Source organism: Lissotriton helveticus, chromosome 6 (assembly GCF_964261635.1).
Source record: "Lissotriton helveticus chromosome 6, aLisHel1.1, whole genome shotgun sequence".
NCBI lineage: Eukaryota > Metazoa > Chordata > Amphibia > Caudata > Salamandridae > Lissotriton > Lissotriton helveticus.
In genome coordinates, this window is record NC_136067.1 from 419,528,016 (window position 1) to 419,553,357 (window position 25,342).

Genomic DNA, 25,342 nt, shown 5'->3' on the forward strand with positions numbered 1-25,342 from the left:
AAACTCCTAGCCTGGAAGGTCAAGACAGATTTGAACAAAAACAGGATCAAGGAGATCAAGGAAGATCACTCCAACATTATTTTAAATAGCGAAATCGAGGTTAAAGAAGCCTTTAAAGAGTTTTTCAGTATTTTATATATGGAAGAGAAAGGATGGGTATAGCTGCCAGGCCTGATAGCACTCTCATGGAGCTTTATAAAATTCTGGCAGAAGTGCTGTTCCCTATTTTGATAACAGTTATGGGTGAAGCGCTAGAGCATGGAATGCAGTTACTGAAGTCTTGCAATGAGGCCACAGTTATTCTTATTCTGAAACCGGATAAAGACCCAGCAGCTTGTGAGTCGTACAGACCAATATCACTTTTAATATCAGACTATAAAATCTTCACAAAAATCTTGGCTAGTAGACTAGTCAAAATTGCGTGCCATTCATTATATGAAGAGCCGAGAGGGTTTGTAAAGGGGAGGTATATGCACGAACTCACTTAGGAATTAATTGGGGCCATCAATCTAGCATCATCCTTCAATATTCCTTTAGCAATAACAACATTGGATGCCTCAAAAGCTTTTGATAAGGTGAGGTGGTCTTATCTATTCGCTGTATCAAAAAGATACAACTTTGGGGACAAGTTCTGTAGAGCTATACAGCTAATACATCAGGACCTGCAGCAAGGGTTTAGTGAACCGGAAGTTATCCTCTCCTTTTAAGATACTTAGGGTCACAAGATAGGGCTGCCCCCTCTCCCCTCTCCTGTTTAATGTTTATATGGAGACTTTTGCTTTTAGACTTAAAAAAGCAAGTAATATCTTCCCTTTTCAACAGGTAGACTGGGGTAGAAAGGTCGCGCTATATGCCGACGATCTAATTGTGTACTCACCTGATCTGCGCACTGCCTTGCCTACCATCTTAAGAAAAGCTTCAGAATTTGGAGAGGTGTCCGGGTACTCAGTAAATGAGCATAAAACAGAAATCATGATATGGAATCAAGTAAGCACCAACCCCCAAATTAAAAGGGAACTAAGAAATCTTGGGTTAAGGATAGTTCAAGATATAAATGAAATTGCAGAAATCAATCTGAGGAGGGTCTTTAAAGAGAGCATTCAACTAATGAAGAGCTGGGTTCACCTTCCGTTAACGATCTTAGGAAGAGTTAGTTTGGTCAAGATTACTATATTGCCTAAGATTACGTTTATATTTAATTTCATACCTTGCACATTGACAAAATTACTATACACAAAATTCAGCAGGCTATAAATTCATTTATTTGGGCTAACAAAGGGATAAGGATCACCTGGAAGAAGTTGTGGAGGAGGAAGGACAAGGGAGGCTTAACATTGCCTGATATACAATACTATGCATGGGCCTTCCAATTAAAAAACTCTAGAATGCTCACAAAGATACCAGATGGCTCTATAGTAGGTTCAATGTTTTTAGCAATGTTCAAATCATCCAGAGTAGATACAGATGGCTTCTTTTGGTGACCCTAAATAAATAAAAGAAATCAAACTAAAGGTGCTACAATCAACGGCAAAAATGTGGTGTCACATTAGACGCCGTTCAAAATTGAATCACTACTCGTACTTTGCTCCAGTTTGGGACTCACCAGGGACTCCAGAGAGCTTAGGTGACAAACTGGCGGCGCCCATTAAAAACTCTAACCTAAAAATCTGGGGAGATCTGACCAGGGATGGAAATGTGCTACCCTGGCAAGATCTTAACAGGCTGATGAAAGGTACACTTTCAAAGTTTAAATATATACAATTAAAAAGCTGGAAGCAAAGTAGAAAACAGAAAAACACACAAGATGATGGACAGAATGTTGCACAATGGCAAAAAATTTACCCACAGTCATAGATCTGGGTTTAATCCATCGTTATTTTGCTCACCAAGTCACCCCCGTTCAGACATGGCCATATGCAAATCAGTCTTGACCCTGTGCCTCATGGGAACAGTCCAGCCCGAACTGCCAAGGCACATCTTCCCTGGACCGGAATCAAGCATCCTAGGACCAGTTTCTGGCTATCAACCGTCTTCAGCCAGGATAGCTTAACTCCAGTAGCTTAGTGAGCACGGGACCCACCTCAGGGCATACCCTTCCCACATAGGGTGAACAGCAGAACACACAAGATGATGGATGGAATGTTGCACAATGGCAAAGCATTTTCCCCCTGTCCCAGATCTGAGTTTAATCCATCGTTAGTTTGCTCATCAAGCCACCCTAGTTCAGACATGGCCATATGCAAATCAGGCTTGACCCTGTGCCTCATGGGAACAGTCGGCCCAAACTGCCAAGCCACATCTGCCCTGGACCGGAATCAAGCATCCTAGGACCGATTTCTGGCTATCAGCCGTCTTCAGCCAGGATAGCTTGACTCCAGTAGCTTAGTGAGCACGGGCATACCCTTCCCACATAGGGTGAACAGCAAAACACACAAGCTAATGGACTGATTGTTGCACAATGGCAAAACATTCACCCCCAGTCACAGATCTGGAATTAATCCATCGTTATTTTGCTCACCAAGCCACCCCAGTTGAGACAGGGCCATATGCAAATTAGTCTTGACCGTGTGCCTCATGGGAACAGTCCGGTATAGAGATGAGTTCACCCACACGAAGTCACTGGGACCTGGGTAATGAAAGTACTGAGGAAAGGGGTCCGAGCAATGAGCAACAAATTAAGACAATTAAATAATAGTTAGAAAACTCAATTACCCTGCATTGTTATTTATTCACAATGTAGGTAGGTGTTAATTATCATACAGTTTGAATACACAATCACAAAGTATTCGTAGTGCCCCTGGAAGGGAGGGAAGTGATATAGTGCAGGGTAGTGTGGGTATAGGATAGTGACAATATAAAAACCGGCCAAACTGCCTCACTGTAATCTGTATCAAAGTCCAAACATAGACAAAGCAAAAGACCATTGGTTCAATAAGTCATTAGGTAATGATCATGCTCCACATATCACAATAAATGACCAGATCATGGGGTGAAGCTGAATAAACATAAAAGCTGTCAACGTTTCGACCCTCTCGTAATTGCAGGAGTTAGATACATCCTTGCATCGAGGTCTTCATCAGGACGGGGACGGGGCAGAAGACCTATTTGGTGAACAATGAGTTTACAATTTACAATAAAGTATGGTGCTTGATTCAAAAATTTAATTTAGCACACTAAAATGGTAGACAAGACATACCAGGAGTTGCTCGTCTCCAAGATGGATGATGGGGATGAGAACGCTCTCAGAGGAAGAGTTACTTCAGGTCCTATAATGGAGGAGATATTAATTACGACCCTAATAATAAAACTGTGTCCAACAATTGGGAGTAATGAAAAGGTGCACTCACATAAGATGGTGATGTAAGACAGCCCTCAGATCTGAGAAGGAAAGGAAAGGCGGCACATCGTTAATCAAGGGCCTCCAACATAAGAGGGGTTATAGGCTACGTAGCGTAAGTAAGAAGGATAACTTACAAAAGTTGAAGCTGTGGAAGCGTATCAAGTCCGCTGCAAGGTCAGGCTGAGTGCGATGGTCCCGCTGCGCGTTCGCGCGTCGTCGGGAAATTCACCGTCTGTGGGTTGAAGACGGAAATTAGGAAACCGCACAATTGAAAAGAGGCATTAATAGCGGTTCGGGCAGTGACATGAGTCAAATGAACCTACCGGGAGCAGAATTAATCCGTCTCAGTGCCGACTCGCGCCCAACAATGGCGATCGGCTGTTTCCTGTTAGGCGGGTGACCAAGGCAACATGTACATCTGACCTCTGACGGTCCGTGTCAAAATGGAAGAGAGACTAAAGCTGGGACTGTGGTACTACTGGCAGTAGGTCAAATGACAAATCGCCTAATTGAAGTAGCGAGTACGCTGTGAAACTCAATGTCGTTCACATTGGTGAAAGGACAGTAAATGTGTAAAAAACATGCCCGTGTACAAGATTATTAGTATGGGCATATTGACAGTGATGTTAAAGACATAATTGCCGCCGAGCATCTCAGGGGTCAGAAATGAGCATGCAACAGCATAGAAACAATGTGTCACTATGTGAATTAGGCAAAGGGCAAACGGCTAATCGTGTTATGGGAGTAACCATAGGGACAGTAGCCCGTGACCACTGACGGTCCATTTAGTTGTGGAGAGAAAAAACTACCGCTGTGACGGTGGGGCTCATGATAGTCAAGAAAAGTGTCAACCTGCCTGGTTTACAAAGAAAGAACGAGTACAGCACTCAGCTAGTCTTTGAGTCAGATGGTTGCGAATACTTTTTTAAATAATTCAGATGCCGGCATAAATACACAAATACTCAACTATCAATCATCATCAAAAATTAGTTAAAAAATGGAGATAGTGTAAACGGACCTCAAGGGATCATACATGGACATAGATCTACAATGAATGTCATTGGGACATCACAATGCGGCGTACCTGTCATATGACGGTAAAGGCCACATCAAACAGAAACAGCATTATCATAACTCTAAGAGGTTAGTGACAAAGAGTCAAGGTATGGCAGCGATAGATATATTGTTCAACAGTACCCACATTAATTCAGCGTGGCCAGTTGTGAAAAGGAGCTATCATTTTCATTCAGGCCATTCTGGATGGAATCAAAATAAAGCATCCATTTCAACTCCTGTGTGTTTAAGATGTTGATGATGTTGCCACCACGGGGTCCAAGGGTTGCTTTTTCTAGAATCACCCATTTAAAACTGTCTGGGGGATGTGGGGCAGATTTGAAATGTTCAACAAGCGGTGCACCATGTACTTCACATCGAATCAAACTAGTGTGCTAAAGGATCCTTGCTTTAGCCTTCTGTTGAGTATGGCCAATGTAGATCTGATTGCAAGGGCACACTATAGCATAGATTATATTAGATGTTTTGCAGTTAGTGTGTAATTTTATTTGCACTTTGCGTTGATTATGTTCAAATTCCTTGGTTTGCACCGTGGTGCTGCAGGCCTTACATTGTCCGCATCTAAAATGGCCCACAATGGGTGGGAGATTCCACAGAGTTGTGACAGTTGGTTCCTCCTTCGCTTGTAAAAAGGACCGCACAACGTGGTCCCTCACACTCTTAGCTTTTCTGAAGGCATGTAGTGGTGTGTTCTCTTGTCCTACATCGTCTGCAATCAATTTCCAGTGTTGGTTGACTATCCGCTTAATTTTGTTGCTTTTAGTTGAAAATGTAGTAACGCACACAAGTCTCTGTTCTTACTGGACTGTTTTGTCCTTGGGAGTGAGTAGATGCTCACGGGGATTGAACCAAGCACGTTTCCTATCTCTTTTTAGAAGTCTTCTAGGAGAACCGCGTTGTTGAAGACGGTTCGAGAGATCCTCAGATTCCTCAATGTAATGGTCCTTATTGGAACATTTCCTACGGATCCGTAGGAACTGCCCAAAGGGCAGGTTGTCTCGTAGGGCTCGAGGATGGTGGCTGTTATATTGCAGGAGTGAATTCCTCTCAGCCGGCTTCAGGTATAATGTGGTTTGTAAGATACCGGCATTCTCGTAGATGGTGATGTCCAAGAAATCCACTCTCTTGTTGTCTAAATGAATTGTGAAATTCAGATGGAGGGATTGTTGGTTCAGCCAGGAATGGAAAGACATGAGTTCAATTGGATCTCTGTTCCAGATGAGTAAGATGTCATCAATATATCTCATCCAGAGACCAAGACGGTCTCTGAATGGATAAAAGGCGTTCAGGACGACACCATCCTCAAATGTTGACATATATATGATGGCTATATCTGGAGCGAATGGAGCCCCCATTGCTACGCCCTTAGTCTGGAGTCGTCTTGTAAATAGGGATAGGTTTTCTTTTTGTCATACAGGTGCAAATCCGGTGCTGGAGCCACTCGGGAGATATGTTGATTTCTTCTTAAACCGATTGCGGAATCAACCAAGACGTAATTACGCGACACAATGCATACCATCAATATTGTGGAAGGATTACCATTTGATCCCAGTAAGCAAATTCTGGCTACATGTGACGTTGTCTCTTTGTATACCTGTATCCCCCAGGAGAAAGTTCTATGTGTAGTAACCAGATCCCTTCAACAGCGACCTGCACCTGTGGCAGTCCCCACCGAATTTATTGTAGCCCTACTAAGGATAGCAATGACGAACACCTTTAATCCATTCAGAGACCGTCTCTGTCTCTGGATGAGATATATTGATGACATCCTACTCATCTGGAACGGAGATCCGATTGAACTCATGTCTTTCCATTCCTGGCTGAACCAACAATCCCCCCATCTGAATTTCACGATTCATTTAGACAGCAAGAGAGTGGATTTCTTGGACATCACCATCTACGAGAATGCCGGTATCTTACAAACCACATTATACCGGAAGCCGAGATAACAGCCACCATCCTCGAGCCCTACGAGACAACCTGCCCTTTGGGCAGTTCCTACGGATCCGTAGGAACCGTTCCAATAAGGACCATTACATTGTGGAATCTGAGGATCTCTCGAACCGTCTTCAACAACGCGGTTATCCTAGAAGACTTATAAAAAGAGCTAGGAAACGTGCTTGGTTCAATCCTCGTGAGCATCTACTCACTCCCAAGGACAAAACAGACCAGCAAGAACAGAGACTTGTGTACGTTACTACATTTTCAATTAAAAGCAACACAATTAAGCAGATAGTCAACCAACACTGGAAATTGATTGCAGATGATGTAGGACAAGAGAACACACCACTACATGCCTTCAGAAAAGCTAAGAGTGTGAGGGACCACGTTGTGAGGTCCTTTTTACAACCGAAGGAGGAAACAACTGTCAAAACTCTGTGGAATCTCCCACCCATTGTGGGCCATTTTAGATGCGGACAATGTAAGGCCTGCAGCACCACGGTGCAAACAAAGGAATTTGAACATAATCAACGCAAAGTGCAACTAAAATCACACACTAACTGCAATACATCTAATATAATCTATGCTATAGTGTGCCCATGCATTCAGATCTACATTGGCCAGACTCAACAGAAGGCTCAAGCAAGGATCCTTCAGCACACTAGTCGGATTCGATGCGAAGTACATAGTGCACCGCTTGTTGAACATTTCAAATCTGCCCCACATCCCCCAGACAGTTTTAAATGGGTGATTCTAGAAAAATCAACCCTTGGACCCCGTGGTGGCAACATCATCAACATCTTAAACACACGGGAGTTGAAATGGATGCTTTATTTTGATTCCATCCAGAATGGCCTGAATGAAAATGATAGCTCCTTTTCACAACTGGCCACGCTGAATTAATGTGGGTACTGTTGAACAATATATCTATCTCTGCCATACCTTGACTCTTTGTCACTAACCTCTTAGAGTTATGATAATTCTGTTTCTGTTTGATGTGGCCTTTACCGTCATATGACAGGTACGCCGCATTGTGATGTCCCAATGACATTCATTGTAGATCTATGTCCATGTATGATCCCTTGAGGTCCGTTTACACTATCTCCATTTTTTAACTAATTTTTGATGATGATTGATAATTGAGTATTTGTGTATTTATGCCTGCATCCAAATTATTTAAAAACGTATTCGCAACCGTCTGACTCAAAGACTAGCTGAGTGCTGTACTTGTTCTTTCTTTGTAAACCAGGCAGGTTGACACTTTTCTTGACTAGCAGGAGCCCCACCGTCACAGCTGTAGTTTTTTTCTCTCCACAACTAAATGGACCGTCAGTGGTCACGTGCTACTGTCCCTATGGTTACTCCCATAACACGATTTAGCCGATTGCCCTTTGCCTAATTCACATAGTGACACATTGTTTATATGCTGTTGTATGCTCATTTCTGACCCCTGAGATGCTCGGCGGCAATTATGTCTTTAACATCACTGTCAATATGCCCATGCTAATAATCTTGTACACGGACATGTTTTTTTACACTTTTACTGTCCTTTCACCAATGTGAACGACATTGAGTTTCACAGCGTACTCGCTACTTCAATTAGGCGATTTGTCATTTGACCTACTGCCAGTAGTCCCACAGCCCCAGCTTTAGTCTCTCTTCCATTTTTACACGGACCGTCAGAGGTCACGTGTACATGTTGCCTTGGTCACCCGCCTAACAGGAAACAGCCGATCCCCATTGTTGGACGCGAGTCGGCACTGAGACGGATTAATTCTGCTCCCGGTAGGTTCATTTGAATTATGTCACTGCCCGAACCGCTATTGTTGCCTCTTTTCAATTGTGCGGTTTCCCAATTCCCGTATTCAACCCACAGACGGTGAATTTCCGATGACGCACGAACGCGCAGCGGGACCCTCGCACTCAGCCTGACCTTGCGGCGGACTTGATACGCTCCCACAGCTTCAACTTTTGTAAGTTATCCTTCTTACTTACGCTACGTAGCCTATAACCCCTCTTATGTTGGCAGCCCTTGATTAATGATGTGCCGCCTTTCCTTTCCTTCTCAGATCTGAGGACTGTCTTACATCACTATCTTATGTGAGTGCACCTTTTCATTACTCCCAATTTTTGGACACAGTTTTAATATTAGGGTCGTATTTAATATCTCCCTATTTATAGGACCTGAAGTAACTCTTCCTCTGATTGCGTTCTCATCCCCATCATCCATCTTGGAGACGAGCAACCCCTGGTATGGCTTGTCTACCATTTTAGTGTGCTAAATTAAATTTTTGACTCAAGCACAACACTTTTTTTGTAAAATGTAAACTCATTGTTCACCAAATAGTTCTTCTGCCCCGTCCCCATCCTGATGAAGACCTCGATGCAAGGATATTACTAATGCCTGCAATTACTAGAGGGTCAAAACGTCAACAGCCTTTATATTTATTCAGCTTCACCCCATGATCTGGTCATTTATTGTGATATGTGGAGCATGATCATTACCTAATGACGTATTGAACCAATGGTATTTTGCTTTGTCTATGTTTGGACTTTGATACATAGTACAGTGAGGCCGTTTGGCCGGTTTTTATAATGTCACTATCCTATACCCACACTACCCTGCACTATATCACTTCCCTCCCCTCCAGGGGCACTACGAATATTTTGTGATTGTGTATTCAAACTGTATGATAATTAACACATACCTACATTGTGAATAAATAACAATGCTGGCTAATTGAGTTTTCTTACTATTATTGAATTGTCTTAATTTGTTGCTCATTGCTGGGACCCCTTTCCACAGTACTTTCATGGGAACAGTCCAGCCCGAACTGCCAAGTCAGATCTTCTCTGGACCGGAAACAAGCATCCTAGGACCGGTTTTTGGCTATCAGCCGTCTTCAGCCAGGATAGCTTGACTCCAGTAGCTTAGTGAGCACGGGACCCAGGTCTGGGCATACCCTTCCCACATAGGGTGAACAGCAAAACACACAAGATTATGGACGGAATGTTGCACAATGGCAAAACATTCACCCTCAGTCACAGATCTGGGTTTAATCCATCGTTATTTTGCTCACCAAGCCACCCCAGTTCAGACATGGCCAGATGCAAATCAGTCTTGACCATGTGCCTCATGGGAACAGTCCAGCCTGAACTGCCAAGCCCCATCTTCCCTGGACCAGAATCAAGCATCCTAGGACCGGTTTCTGGATATCAGCCAGCTTCAGCCAGGATAGCTTGACTCCAGTAGCTTAGTGAGCATGGGACCCACGTCTGGGCATACCCTTCCCACATAGGATGAACAGGAAAACACACAAGATGATGGACAGAATGTTTCAAAATGGCAAAACATTCACCCCCAGTCACAGATCTGGGTTTAATCCATCGTAATTTTGCTCACCAATCCACCCCAGTTCAGACATGGCCATATGCAAATCAGTCTTGACCCTGTGCCTCATGGGAACATGACCATTACCAAGACAGGGTCTGGGCTCACTGGCAATAAGGACAAGCCTCACAATCCAATAACTATAAACCAAAACGAGCACCACTATTGCCACACTACTTAGACTTGGATCATGGATGATCGCTCGAATTACTGAACCAAACAGTAACTCTCAGGAGATGTTTTATCCGGAGGTAATCCAACGAATTTTATTAATTTTGCATCACAAATATCATATAAATGAACACTTTTTCTTGTTTAAATACAAACAACACTTATTTGGCTCCACGTCACATATAAAGGGACAATTATTTACAAACAAAGAGACAATTTTAAACAAACTACCAGCTTTCATTCAAACACTCATACACAACAGTACATTGATATATACACACATATAAGAATTACACAGCAATATTTACAATTTCGTGATTTAGAAAACATAGCATTGGAAAGAGCAAATGAGAAGTTTTGAAATGCTTGATAATCAATAGAATATTCCTAATGCTGGGTAGAGGGGGTCTACGCGTTTCGATAACCCCTTGTTGTGGGGAAATCTCATCAGGACCATGTGCCTGTAAATGGAGAACAAGAGTGAATCAACCGGGGGTAGAAAAACCATGCCTCTGACACTACAGTGGGGGGTGGGGAAACTAATCCTACCTCGTAGGTGCTCGGTTTTCTCTTGCTTGGAGAAACTGCAACAAAAATAGAGCCTCTTTAGTCTCTAATTGGAGGAAGGCAATTACACTCTCTTCATTCACACACTCATACGTGAATACTCACATATTTTAACGCATGCCGCGATTTAGTCAAAATCCAAGTTTTTTCGAATTTGGTGGAAGAGGAGATCTAAAAGAATAGAGGAGCTTGTCAGAGCACGGTGACATTTACGCTCGCTCCTACCGCTGTTATGGGTGGAGAGGGGACGACTTACTTGTTTACAGCGTGTGCGTCGGTCGGGTGGTAGTTCCCGGGTATGACGAAGAATCTTCTCGTTTTAGTGTTCTAAAAGAAAGGGGAGACTTCAGTCAGGTCTCTGTCTATTGGGCTCTTCGCCTCGCGGTTTCGGTCTCTCACGGCGCTTTCAGTTACCTGAATGATCCTCTTGCACTGAATTCATCAGGGGGTCCACGCTCTTCGGTCTCTGACAGCAAATGCAGGGGCCGGTGCCATCCAATCGGTATTGCTATTCTCGCGTTTCTTAGTTTTACTCACTTCCTAGTTCCAGGGATTGTGGGGATTGTAGTTGAGTTGTCGGTCGTCATGGAGACGGTGTTAGTGTTGATCTGGGGTCTAGTTGAATCGGACCTCTGTGCAGCCGACCTCGCAGTCCACAGCGGGGGCAGCGGACCAGTTTGGACTGTGTTCATGTTCGTTGCAGTGTCGGCAGTATTCCGTCTGGGGTATTTACAAGCGATAGATCTCGGAGAGTTCATTCAGACCGTTTGTCGCTGTGTTAAACTTGACAATTAGCATGGCTTCATTGCGTGATAGCTTTTCCTCAATATCACCACCTCTGGAGTCTTTTTCAATTTTTGCGATCACTGTCCATTTCAAATCCTCTAGTGTATGCTCATGATTCTTCCAGTGATTCACTAGAGGAGCAGTTGTGACATTCTTTTTAATTCGCGATTTATGTTGGGTAATTCGGCATCTCACCTCCTGGCTTGTTTTGCCGATGTACAACATGTCGCAAGGGCATCTTATGCCATATATGACGTACCTTGACTTACAATTTGTAAATTTTTCGTGTTTCCAGAATTGTTGCTTATGTTGAAACAGGCACCCTTCTTCGGTACTTGCACAACAAATGCAGGATCCGCATTTGTGGTGTCCTTGGATTGGTGGTAATCCTAGCATCGTGCCAATTGTCGGTATATTCTTCTTTATTGCTGCGCGGACTAAATGGTTGGCAATACTTTGATCTTTTTTGAAGGCAAACAATGGCTTCTCTTTTAGTGTCTCATCGATATTTTCCACCAGATGCCAATTTTGTAAGATGGTTTTTTTGAACATGTTGGAGTTGGGACAAAATGTGGAGACACAAACTATCCTATTGAGAGTTGGTTTTGCCTTTTTCACTAGGAGTGTATCGCGAGGAATCCACCACACTCTCTTCATTGTTCTTCTTAGTAATTTTCTGGGGTAGCCTCTTAACGCTAAGTTGTCTGTCAAGTTGGTAGCGTGGAACATATATTCGTCCTTAAAATGGCAGTTTCTTTTAATCCGCAAATACTGTCCAAATGGGAGGTTTTCTTTTAAATTCCGCGGGTAATTGCTTTTAAAATGTAGAGCCTTGTTTCTGTCTGTCTGTTTCTTATACAATGTGGTCACCAAGCCTCCATCTGTTGGATATACCTCGACGTCGAGGAATGGCATTTTAACTTTTGAGAAGCTCATGCTGAATTTAATTTCCTCTGTTCTTGAGTTGAGCCACTCATGAAATTTCTTTAGGTCTTCTTCGGTCCCTTTCCAGGTCAAAAAGACGTCATCGATATATCGACTCCAGCTGGTGATTTGTTCTACGAATGGGTTTGACTGGTACACAAATCTCTCTTCGTATAATGCCATAAAGAGTACAGCCAATTCTGGGGCGAAAGGACACCCCATGGCAACTCCGCTTGTCTGATAGAAAAATTCTCCATTGAAGTTAAAATAGTTCTTTTTTAAAGCCAATGTCGCTAGCTCCATGATAAAGTCCGTTGGTACTCTGATGGGTCTGGGTCTTTGATCCAAGAAAAACTGAATTGCATCCAGACCGTCACTCTGAGGGATCTGGGTGTACAATGAACAAACATCCATTGTTACTAAGAAATCTTCATTTTGTTCAAAGGGAATAGTGGGGAGTTTATTGATAAAATCAGTTGTATCACGGAGGAATGACTTGACTTCGGACATAAAAGGTTTCAAAAAGAAGTCCACAAACTTGGACACTGGTTCAAATAATGACTCACAGCCGGAGACGATTGGTCTTCCGGGAGGGGCGTTTATGTCCTTATGGATTTTAGGTAAGACGTAAAACAAGGGTATTCGTGGATTATTACATTTGAGATATTCAAACTCTTTCTTCCCGATAATTCCCTCGATCAAGCCTTTTTCCAAAATTGGGTTCAGTTGTTGTTGCAATTCTGTAGTGGGGTCTTTCGCTATTTTTCTATAGCACCTCGGGTTGTTGAGTTGACTCATCACTTCTACTATGTATTTTTCAGTGTCCCATACAACAATCGACCCTCCTTTGTCCGCCTGTTTTATTGTAACTGACGTATCCTTTTTGAGATTCTCTAGAGCAAGCGGAAAAAAGTGTTCATTTATATGATATTTGTGATGCAAAATTAATAAAATTCGTTGGATTAACTCCGGATAAAACATCTCCTGAGAGTTACTGTTTGGTTCAGTAATTCGAGCGATCATCCATGATCCAAGTCTAAGTAGTGTGGCAATAGTGGTGCTCGTTTTGGTTTATAGTCATGGGAACATGAGGCACAGGGTCAAGACTGGGTTCGGCCAGGACCCGAATCCTGACTGAAGATGGCTCATAGCCAGAAACCGGATTAAATGGATTAAACCCAGATCTGTGACTGGGGGTGAATGTTTTGCCATTGTGCAACATTCTGTCCATCATCTTGTGTGTTTAGCAAAGTAGAAAACAAGACACTTGGCGTTGGCAACATTTTAGAGGAGCAACTGGTAACAAAACCCACTGGAAACAAGGAAGTAGCAATCTGTTACTGGCACCTTATGGAGACTATGGACGGAGAGTTTACGCTGGCTGTGGAACTGAGTCGAACCAGCTGTGGTAAATGTGGTTTAGAAAAGGCGACGGATGTGCACATGTTTTATGAGTGCCCCGCGATCAGAGGTTTTTGGGATAAAGTGGAATCTTCAATGTCAAGTATTTTAGGTCAGCAAATAAAGGTAAGCCTGTCTTTGGTTATTTCTTGGAATGGGGGATGATTTTACGGGTTTCGCTAGAAACTTGCTGTTTTAAGCAATGTTGCTCGCAAGAAGAGAGATTTGTCATAAATGGGTGAGAAGTGCGCCACAGCACTCTGAATGGCTAAACTCCCTTGTGTATATGTCCAGGATGGATTTAATAGGAAAAAAGTCTAAGAAGAAAGATTTTTTGAATCTATTGTTGGCATGGATGGAGTACCCGGAAGGGTTGGTGTAAGGTCCGAAGGGTGTTGGAGATATAAGAACGCAACTATGTCCAATGATTACACCAGCAATTTTACTGTGGACTGCTAAAGAGTATTCTCCCTACACTTCGAATCTTAAGCAGTGCCTGTGTATATTTCACACTGACTGAGAGATATAGCCGCAAGAAGGAATATGCCCATTGTAGTAAGCCTGCTAAGGTATCCATGATTGATAAAAGCCAATGAGAAAAATCAACAGCCCAGTGGCAGTTGAGTTAGCATCTGAGTGCGCAGTGGCCTGAGAGTTCTTAAAAATGTTGAGAACCTCTTTGCTGATGAGGTTAAGATTTCTCTTTTTCTCCATTACCCTATTAGCAGGCACAGTACCTGGTCGAAACTTGGAGATAAAAAGGAATGGCGTGATGGTCTGACAAGGAGAGAGGTATAGGCTCTCCTACCTTGATCTGTAGGCTGTAGGAAGAATGAAAGAATGAATGCAAGGACAGGTCGAAAGATTGATAGATTAGAAGATGAAATGAAGAAAAGGGTGAAATTATGAATGGAACAATGAAAGAAACAATAGGTGAAAGATGGAATAGATGAAAGAACGTAAGAATAGACAGCTGGGTGGGAAGATAGGGAAAGAAAAGAGAAAGGATAGATGGATGAATGGGTGGGTGGGTGGATGGATAGATGGATGGATAGAGAAAGTAGAGTTAGAAGAATGGATAGATGGATATTTGGGTAGAAAGGTGAACAGATAGAACGTTAGGTAGGAAGCTCGGATAGATAGATAGTAGATGGAAAGATGATGAAAGGTTGAACGGAACTCTTCTAAGGAGGGTGACGGTTGTTCCCTTAATGTGCTTGGTGTGATTAGATTTATGGTTGATGTGGGGGTTATTCACATTTTGGGTTGCTGTCATGGCCAAAAACAAGCCTTTCCAAGTATGAGGGATTAGACGTAGGCTTACACCACGTAACAAACTGCCCATTAATACCAATGCTCAGCGAGGATAGCCTGTGGGGTTAGTTCCAGACCAATCATTGGGCCTGACGGATGTATGACATTACAACGCATGCTTTTACCACGCATGCCTTTACAACGCAGTTTTTACAATGCATGCCTTTACAACGCATAGTGCTTAGGGGTGCTGGGTAGTGAATAGTTTAATTTACTATATATACACTTTCGCTGGCAGTAATGCTACTGGGGCGCACCTCTTATTGAAAATAGATTCAGATTAAGCCATATATTTAAGGATTCGAAAAGTTTATATCAACAACAGAGTTACATTTGGGGTTGGTGCCTCTCGGGAAAAAACACCCTACTACCTAGGTGCACATATACAGAGGGATATCATAGACAGTCCCTAGGTAAAACAAACTATACAGTCCAATATCCCGGCACTCAATTGTAACAATTTTTAGTTCCTTATGTATTAATCATTAAGACTTTTTTTTTGTGGATCAGGAAAAGGAGGACATACTAAATACCAACTGTCCTGTATATTTTGTTGATCATCTTCTCCTGACCAGCTCTTATATTATTTTGTGTCTGATGTATATTTTTTGGTGTTTATGCTCACTAATGTGTGTTAATAAATTCCTGTAACTAATAAGAACCAAAAGTGTCACTTGTGGATGTAATACTCAGGATCTGTGCATAGATAAAAAAAGTCTTAATGTTTAATACATAAGGAACTAAAAATTGTTACAATTGAGTGCCGGGATATTGGACTGTATAGTTTAATTTACTATTCCAACTCCAGTCCCCGTGGATAGTAGGGAAGGTGTTGGATAGTAAATTAAATCTATTCCCTATCCTAGAGCGCCCCCCAGCGCTATGCGTTGTAATGACATCCGTTGTAATAGTTGCGTCGTAAAGGCACTGCGTTGTAAAAGTTGCGTTGTAAAGGATGTTTCCCGGGCCTGACATCTATAAAAAGCTTCAGCTCCTTACTACAAGATTAAAGAGTAGGAGAAGACAGAAACTGCCTCCTTTAGGAAGCACCTTCTTACCCCATTCCTCCTCCGTATCATCTTCCATATGGCTGTGACTATCATTCTAATCAAAATCATGTTTCTTATTATCTTCTCTTCATGAGTTACATTTATTTAGATTTTAGAGGGTTTGCCTAGAGATTGCGTTGGTGGTGTCTTATGCACTGAAATGAGATTCCTGAACCCAAAACGCAGTGGAAAGAGTGAAATGGATAATAAGGGGGGATTCCCAAAAAAGGTGGCACTGGCAATCGACACACAGGTGCTAACATAGATGATGCAAAGGTTGAGAGGGTGACCGGTCCTTCAAGAGTGACATCTTTAAATCCTAAGGGAACTTTCCTTGAGGTCGTAGATCTTTTCATATGCATACGGACTACAGCATTAGGGTCCTTTCTTTCTCTCAAATGATGCCCCACTCTCTTATCCTTATTTTTTTCCCTTGGCACAGATTTTTGGAGATACTTTTTAAGCGCCATATGTTTGATCTTTCTCTCACAGAGAAAGAAAATAAAATAATGTGCATTCATTTTACTGAAGAAACGGAAACAATTCAAGAAAAACAGGAGTCTTCTTGATGAAATGTCATGGTCTTACAGAAAACGCATTCAACAAAAATATTACATCATAATCTGAGAAGAGATAGTAACTACAACTCTGGCAACACTTAAGCAGACTGTCTTTAACATTGTCAGTACACCCTGTCACGCTGAAAGATTCTCTTGACACACGGAGCGAATGTATAGAAAAGAGATGCTCTTCATATAAAGCATTATATCTTATTTGTGGATTAAAATAAAAAATATTAGAAAGCATTCAACCAAGGACTACTTCATTTGATATCGTCCGGCACAGAACCTAGGGGCTATCAACTCACAAGATAACAGGAAAAAAATCACAAATGCTGTGGGAGGGGTACCGTTTGCAATATGTTTTATTCTAGTCTTTAAAACTGCTATTTTATCACCATACCAAAGAATTCCGGTATATATATATATATATATATATATAGCATATTAATAGTATGAGAATATATTTAAGATTCAATGCTGCAGAAACACGTAATGGCAGATGTATGGGGTTTATGATGGTATGGTATACAATAGAAGTATAACGAAAAACCTATTCTATAAAAGACATCTGAATTCTCAGACTAATAGGGGCATATTCGCAAGGAGCCATCACCGAGTTAACGGCACTTTATCGCAGCCAATCTTATCTCCCCATTCACAAGCTGGTGCTAACAGCCCATATAACCAGTTTATCCGCAATAGCAGCCACAAAAAACATCGCCACAGATGACCCCGGCAATTGTCTCTAATGAGATGCAGAGTAGGCGTTCCTGTGCCAAAAGCAGCAACAGCACCACTCCGCAACATTCTCAACGACCAGTCAGATCGGCAATAAGGTCACAAAACAGTTGATAAGGCATGTTAGCAGCAGGAAATTAACACCTGCTCTGACCCGGTGTAAAGTCGGATGACAGCCTGCACCAAAAAAGGGGGCCCAGGCGAAGCTTACAGCTCAAACCGCGCTGTGGGCTGGGAACTACCTCACAGAGGTTGCAAAACTAAAGGACCTTCGCAAATGGAGCCTAATTGACATCGATGTGTTGGTGATATATGGAAAAGAGGGAACATACTAGAGTTTTCTACCCTGCAAGCAGAATTCCAGAAGGGAAGAAGGGAGTTCCTTCACTACCAGCAGCTTAGACATGACATCTACCAACATCTCCACCATGGGGAACAATTACCAGAATACGCCCCACTGGAAGATAGATTGTTGCTTGACCCGATGATAGATAAGGCCATTTCCCTCACGTATAAAAGGCTTTTTAATAACCTGACTGATCCCCTGGAGTCTTTGCGAGAAAAATGGGAATCTGAGGTTGGATTGTTGGAGGAGGATGATTGGAGAGAACCCCAACAGAGCCCCCGGGAGGTGGCGATTCGAGCCTGGTTTAGCCTGGTTCAGCTGCGCATCCTGCACCGCTCCTACACTCCGCGCACGACACAAAACCGTATTGGGTACGTTGATTCACAGTTCTGTCTGAGGGGATGTGGAAAAGTGGGCACCTTCTTCCACATTTTGTGGGACTGCGCCAGGATCCAGGCATACTGGTCCAGCCTGGCGGACATAATGTCTGAAGTGGTTGGTGCGGAGGTTCCTCTGGAGCCCCGCTGGCACATCTTGGGAGTGACGAGTGACATCACCTGGCCTAAGTGGGATAAGGCCTGGTTGGCATTGGCAAGTATGGTTGTCAAGAGAAATATAGCAAGATTGTGGGGTAGTAATGTATTGCCAACAGTGGGAGAATGGGGGAAAGATCTAGATTGGTGCCAAAGGGCTGAACAAGTGATATATAAGAGTAGAGGGTGTTCCAAGAAGTGGGAGAAAATAATGGGGAGCGTGGATACTGTATAGGGGGGATTTGATGGTACCCAATCTGTTTCTACAGCTAGCTGATATTGTGTTTGAATTTGAGACTATGTATGTAGGTCAAAATGTTCAAGGCTAATTCTATGCTTGTCTCTGTCATTTATATGTCCATTTACCATCAGATGCAGTACAGTGTGTCACTGTTTTACAGCCTGTTACCTTAATAAAAAGATTTTTTTCTAAAAAAGGGAGTCCAGCCCAGAGCCACACCTGAAGGGCAACAGATGCCATGGAGCCACTGATCATGCATGCCGGACACTCAAGAGGGTCACAACACCCACCGCCAGTCAAAGGACAGAGAGAGAGAGAGAGAGAAAGAGAGAGAGAGAAAGAAAGAGAGAGAGAGAGAAAAAGAGAGACTGAACAAGGAGCGCAAGGCCAATCGGGCCCTTGACATCTACAAACATGCTAACTGCTACGTGTGTTTCTTAAATGGGGCACCCCAAATCACAGGCCTGACATCAACGTCAGCGCAAAGGCCACATCACATTTAAGAAATGCAAGTAGTAGTCAGACTAAAATTAGGCTTGAAAGCTCCTTAGTCTCAATACACAAGGCGGAAGGACAACCAAACCCCCAACCTTGGTCCTGAATGCGGCTGTCACGCCATGCGTGAGATACCATACCAGCCTCGGATGACTCCCACACCACAAACTGCACTAATGAAAGACCAATGAGCCCACACCCCACACACACTTGTCCCTGCACAAGCTACTCCTGCAAGGGATGCCCTTGACACATTGGTAAAAAAACAAACCTTACGTCAAAAGGGTGCACACACAAACGACTCATCGCCCAGAGCTGTGGCATATCGTCTTCGAAACTGCCACCAGTCTGAGGATTGCAGGTGCTACGAGACCAAAAAACTCAATGGCAGGCAATCTTGGGCACATGCACAACCCCTATCATGTGGAACTGTACCGTGCACGAATGCTGCATCTGTTGGGATCACTGCCAATGGCAGTGTTGCAAATCAGTTTTTCTCTCTGAGTTTCCGTCTTGCCTACATCACCTGTGTCCAGCCCTGGTTCCACTGTCGATCATGCACATTTGAGTGGCCCATGGAGATCTGCCTATCCAACGCAACAGTAGCTGAATTGGATTATGGCCTGACAGTGTGCTCCCTATTGGCCCACGAATTGGACTGTCAAAGGGATACCCGTGCATGGGATGCACTGATCTTCGGCGTATGTGCTGGCAGTTGTGCATGGGGGATTGCACCGCTCCTCGTGTGCAGTGACCACATCAAGGCACTCCCCTATAGGGCAGTGTTGCGGATTGGTGAAACAGAATGGATGATCACATCTACCTGGACCAGTTAATGGATTGGCTCACCCTGGTGTTCCTTGAACCCGACAATGGCGTACTATTGGAACAGATTGCCCATGAAGCTGCGCTCGCATTCATGGATGTGTAACAACGTTCCTGAAGCCACATCGGATTGTCACCCATGGTACAGGTCCCAACACCTTGTTGGATTGTGGGGACTGCTCACATATCCCACCACAACAGTTGGCATGCCTGCCTTTGTCTGGACTCAGAATGCATGTGCTTGGAACTACGCATCTGTACCCACACCTGTGCTAGGTGATGCAGTTCCATGGTCAAAGCAGCACAGCATCATTTGTTAACGTTCCCAATTAGGACATACTGCTGGGGGAGAGTACACACATGGCAATGTAGTACAACATGTGACCTTGTCATACCCTTTCACCTGATCACTGTCAGCAGAGCAGACAGTTGGAGCTGTCCGGTGGTACAGGACTATGCAGATTCCATGGGCTGTGAGTCGTGTCCCCTCACAACGGACAATGAGCAGACATAAGCATCACATGATTCGTCCAGCAAGGCAAGGGGGGCTGAGATCTTTGCCATCCATAATGATTTGGTGTACATTTTTGCCTCCCCATTTCTCGTGCACCTCTACATGTTCCCATGCTGCGTGTAAGTGTCTTAAGCATTTCCCTGCATGTTGCGGCCCTTACCTTGATGGTACTAAGATGAACATGCCAATAAAGTCTACGCAACTTCACTGGTGTCTAACTGTGATGAGTGTTGATTAGATTGACAAATCATGTGCCACAATGAGCATCATACCTACACAGGAAGGGAATGACTGACTCATGTACAATGGGGGCCGGTCCCTTTTGACAGCTCTACCTCTGTGAGCCAGACATTGTGTTTGTGATAGTTGCTGGCAGACCTATGAACTTATGTGTCTTTAGCAATGTGAGTATGGTGTCCACACTCTGGCCATGTGGAGCTATGATATACATCAAAACAGAATGTGTCCACACATATGTGTGTGAGTAGGTATGCAAAGTGACGTTCTGTTGTCACATGTGATGGAGGACACCACTTCTGGCCTGCTACAGATTTTTTCATTTCTACACACATCTCTATTTAATACATGGACGTGTGCCTGCGTTGGGGGGTTGCGATATTGTTGTTCATGTGCAATGGGGCCCCAGCTAGTTCACATCTTCACAGTCATCTAATTGGCCATGTGGCTCAGGGTCAAACATGCGCATTGATGTAATTTACCAGGGTGTACCTTCTTGTGCAATCAATATCCCTACATCCATCCATACTTCCATACTTGAGTGTACGTAAACATGACACTTCTGTGTGATTTCGAATGTTTTATTCACATTCTGGTGAATGCCGGAGCTGGAGCTGTACATGGCCATGCCAAGCCCACATTACATGGTAGCCCAGTGGTGGGCCAACTAGAGTCCTTTGGGATTGAAAATATGGCAGTCCATGTCGGGGTCCAGGTGAATGTCGCATAGTAGTCCGGGGGACAGTGGGAGGTGTTGTTCCAGTGCATGATGCATAGGGCAGGGACAGGTCATATGGCAGGGATGGATGCTACTACCTCTTTCCTCACACAGTAATCACCATCCACATCTTACTCCTCTGATACTTCTTCTACGTCCGGTGTGTCCAGTGTGTCCGGTGTGTGTGGTGGTGTAATGGCTGGATCACCGTGTACTACTGACACATCAGGGTGTGAAAGTGATAGGGCTGCATCATTGTGTGCCACTGACACATCAGTGTGCGAAGGTGATAGGGCTGCATCACTGTGTGCCACTGACACATCAGGGGTCAGAGATGTGTGAGTCGAAGTTCCCGCAGCAGTTATCTGGGACAGGCTCAGTGGCAGCAATGGCAAGATAAGGAACTTCAAGGCATGGATGATCCCAGCTACATCTCACTGGTGTTCAGCCGTGGCAGCCATACTTCCAGCCTGCATCTGCTCCATGGTCTCCATTGTCCTACGCATCTGTGCCAACTCTGTGCTGTCCTCGCTGGTACCTGTCTGACTAGACAGTTCTTGTATCCGAGTAATGGCCCAAGCAATGTCAGACAAGGATTTTCAGGGAGCATGGTGCGGACAGTGGATGTAAGTGGTCCCTGATGGGACTTAGACACCCACGTATGACATCAAGTTTGGCTGCCATGAGCTCCAAACCCAACCGCAGCTGATCATTCATCTCCACCTGACAACCCAACACATGGTGTTGGAATTCCATGTTATGTTCGGGGGGGGCCTGGGAGTCAGCCCTGGTGGTGTGTGTTTGCTGCTGTGTGGTCTGTGTAGGGGGTGGGGTCACCTTGAGGTAGCTGGCCTGCCCTGCTCCTGGGGGGTAGGGTGCGGAGGCTGTCCATTAGCCATTGGAGGGTGTCAGTGCATATGTGCAGGTTGTCCTCTTCATCATCACTGATGAGATCTGTGGTCTGCTCTGCAGTAGTTGTTGATCGTCCCTCTGCAATGTAAAGAATAAAGGGGAGATGCAGGTCAACAGAGTGTCCCATGTATGTTGATGGTATGTAGCTGTTTACTTACAGACTGCGTGTCAATGTACATTGTGACTGTTTTGGTGGAGCTGGCTATTTGATGGCAGACAGTGGGAATTTCAACTAAATGCCGGATGTGTTGTTGTACTCGTACAGTATCATCGCACAATGCCAGGCAATGTCACATGTGAATGGCCAGTTACTACGCACAGGCGGAACCTGTTGTGTCCTCTGTCCTGTGGTGTAGGTGTTGCACTTTGTACCACATTGCTGTCAATGTTGTTGTGCAGTGATTGCTATGTGTGTGTGCTGCATTGTGGGTGAGTAGCCCCTGTAGCTCAGATTTAGAAGAACCTTATCCCTTTGTGTCGGTGTGCCTTTCAATAGTGTGCTTTTCAGGGACTGAAATGTTTGCGACTTGGGTCATATGTAACCCTAGGCGTAGTTCGCGTAGTAGCGCTACGAGTAGCTACGCGAAGTGCACTTCGCATTACGCGATCTACATGAACTGCGTAGTGCACTGTGCAAAATGCTGTTTGCACTGATTGTACAGTGCCAGATGCTTGTCCGCACTGTGCAATCAGTGCACACCGCATCTTGCACAGTGCAAACGGTCAATTTCTGCCGCTCTAGTAGATTTCTACTGGAGCTGCAGCTTTCTCAACGCTGACTGGTAGTTTCTCATCACAAGCGGTCGCGAGCATACGCGACGACGCGCAATGAGAAACCTGACCTCCCCGAGTTAAGAATCTTGCCGGGACGTTTATCTTCCACACTCACGATTGCCAACTTGAGGTTGCTGATCGCGAACGAGGAAAAAGTCTCGCCAGGATGTCATTTTGCTCGCTCGCGGTCGCCAATTTGGCGTTGAGGACTGCGAGCAAGCAAAAAATGACCGCTACGCGTGTTTGCACTGTGCTACGTGCAATTCTCATAGTGCGAAGTAACGCCAATGTCGCAAACTACACGAGCCTAGCGTAGTACTTCGCCCAGGTTTAGTCATATGTGCTCTTGGACGGATTTGGTAGTCTTGTGCATTGTTTGTCTGATGATGTGTAATGGACGGCATGGGTTGTACGTGCACGTGGATGTTGCAGAGTGTGACCTGCTCCTTTACTGATGGGATCCACACTGGGCCACCTCAATGTCGAATCGTGCACAGAGTCATGTTTTTTGACTGAAGCCATGCTATCGGTCATACAGTGTCACTTGCATAGTCAGTGTGGCTCACACAGCCGCTGCTTTTCTGGATTCTGCACTTGTGTATGGGTAGATTGTGTCGTTGGTGATATGCAGGGGGCTCATATGTGCACATAGTGGATGGGGGCCTACTTGGTGTTTCTATGTGTGCTGCAGTTTGCCAAGGGTATCAGGGACATGTTCCACTGTCATTGTACGTGTGCAGTGTGCTATACATGATTGTGCATGTGTGCCATTGTGCCCATCGCCCCAGTCCTTGGTCATTACTCACCCTGTTGCTGTTGGGTCAGGTCATATTGAGCTGTGTCCAGATCCCCAACTCCTGCCACCGTCTCCACACTGGTGACTGTGGCCACCATTTCCTAAAACTCATCCAGCTCCTCCTGTGGCACAGGACTCCCACCTCCATTCGCAGTTGCTGCCTTCCTGTTGGCGGCGAATTTCTGTTTGGTCTGGCTTTTCACATCATGGCAGCTCCTCTTGACCTCCTCAATAGACCTCCTTGACACTCTGCCTGCGTTGACGTTTTTGGCAATGGTCTGCCATATTTCTGTTTGGGTTAAGAAACGCTGGTTTAAAATATACCTGGGAGCTTTGATATCCTAAGGGACCGTGTATGTACACTTGCTTTTGTGGCATGCTATGGGAAGGGCAGGATCTCGACCCCCACAGGACTTAGACTTTGAAGTGCCAAGAGTACGAGTTGAACAAGTATAGTTATTACATACTTTACAAATGTACTACAGTCCAGTGATTCCAGATCTGGATGTTTTTGTAAAAATGAATGGAACAGAAAAAAGATCGCATTATGTTGTTTTTGCTACAAAGCTTATGGATGTCATTAACCAATGCGATCCTCTGTTCTTTACCTAATACTGAGATTTGATCACTGTGAGAAAGGGAGAGATCTATTCTTCTTTAGTCAAACTGATCCTGACATTCTAATCGTGTAGTGCTGGTTTTCATACTCACATCATCTTTTGGTGTTACGTAGGCCCATTCATGAAAATCAAATGCCACTTTTTCTTTCTGCAGCGCTTTAAGATGATCCTGTGAAAAATATATGTGCATAACTTATTGCACAATAGAGGCATCTGTGGTGAATACAACACTACACATGTTTGGTTGCAATCCCATTACTCATGTTACTCATATGACGCAGAATTGGAGAACTTTTGCAATGGAAGAAACTGAAGTGAGGCACTGTTTCACATTACTAAAAATAGATATGTGCACTTTAATATGGGTCTTCAAGGTGCCCTTAGAATTTCAATTGTGCCTCTTTAAAACTAAACCTTAAGCATTGTTCTTGATCTACTAAATGTGTTTTGTACAAAAATGTTCTCAAAGATGTGTAAATGTGCCATAGGCAGTTATGGCTGACATGCAAAGAGGCAGCATGCTGAAATGAATATAAAAGGTTGAAAGGAATACAGCCCCAACTGAAATGGATATGACAGTTGCTAAAATTAACACTCTGTGGGCCTTATTTATGAGAAGTGAAGCATCGCTGTGTGAAAACAGTGATGCGTCAATTCTCAGTGCACCCTCCAGGCGACATGAGAGAAGCATCATATTTACTGGATGATGCATCATGTCACAAGGAATGACAGATACGTCAGGTTTACTGACGGATCTGTCAGCGAAAACTGATGCATTGCTGGAGTTGTGTCAGAAGCGTGACGCAACTCCAGCAATGCAGGGGGAGGGCTATGAATACTGGCGTCCTAGAAGTGGCACACTGAAATCTTATAGAATTAAATGCGCCACTTCTACAAGACTTGGATGCGGGGGAATGCCCACCCTGCATACATTGTACCTGGCACATGTCTAATGTGTCGCAGGTCTTTACAAAGTGATGCATCTGTCTAGATGCGTCACACGTCACTTTGTAAATAGGGCGCAACGCAGCTCATATTTTACACCGCCGATGTGTCATGAACAGTGATGGAA

General features: G+C 44.1%; 1 protein-coding gene across 11 annotated transcripts in view; it reads right to left on the bottom strand.

The window, feature by feature from the left end:
• The window catches only part of DCDC2C (doublecortin domain containing 2C), a 5,988,712-nt gene that overhangs the window by 2,186,212 nt on the left and 3,777,158 nt on the right, over positions 1–25,342 (bottom strand). For 10 of the 11 annotated variants that reach the window (XM_078647857.1, XM_078647855.1, XM_078647851.1 and 7 more), the window contains one exon: positions 24,362–24,439. The exons of the other annotated variant lie outside the window; for it this stretch is intronic. In XM_078647857.1, coding sequence (XP_078503983.1) covers positions 24,362–24,439 — 78 coding nt within the window. The remainder of the gene's footprint in view (positions 1–24,361; positions 24,440–25,342) is intronic. 11 annotated transcript variants of the gene reach the window in all.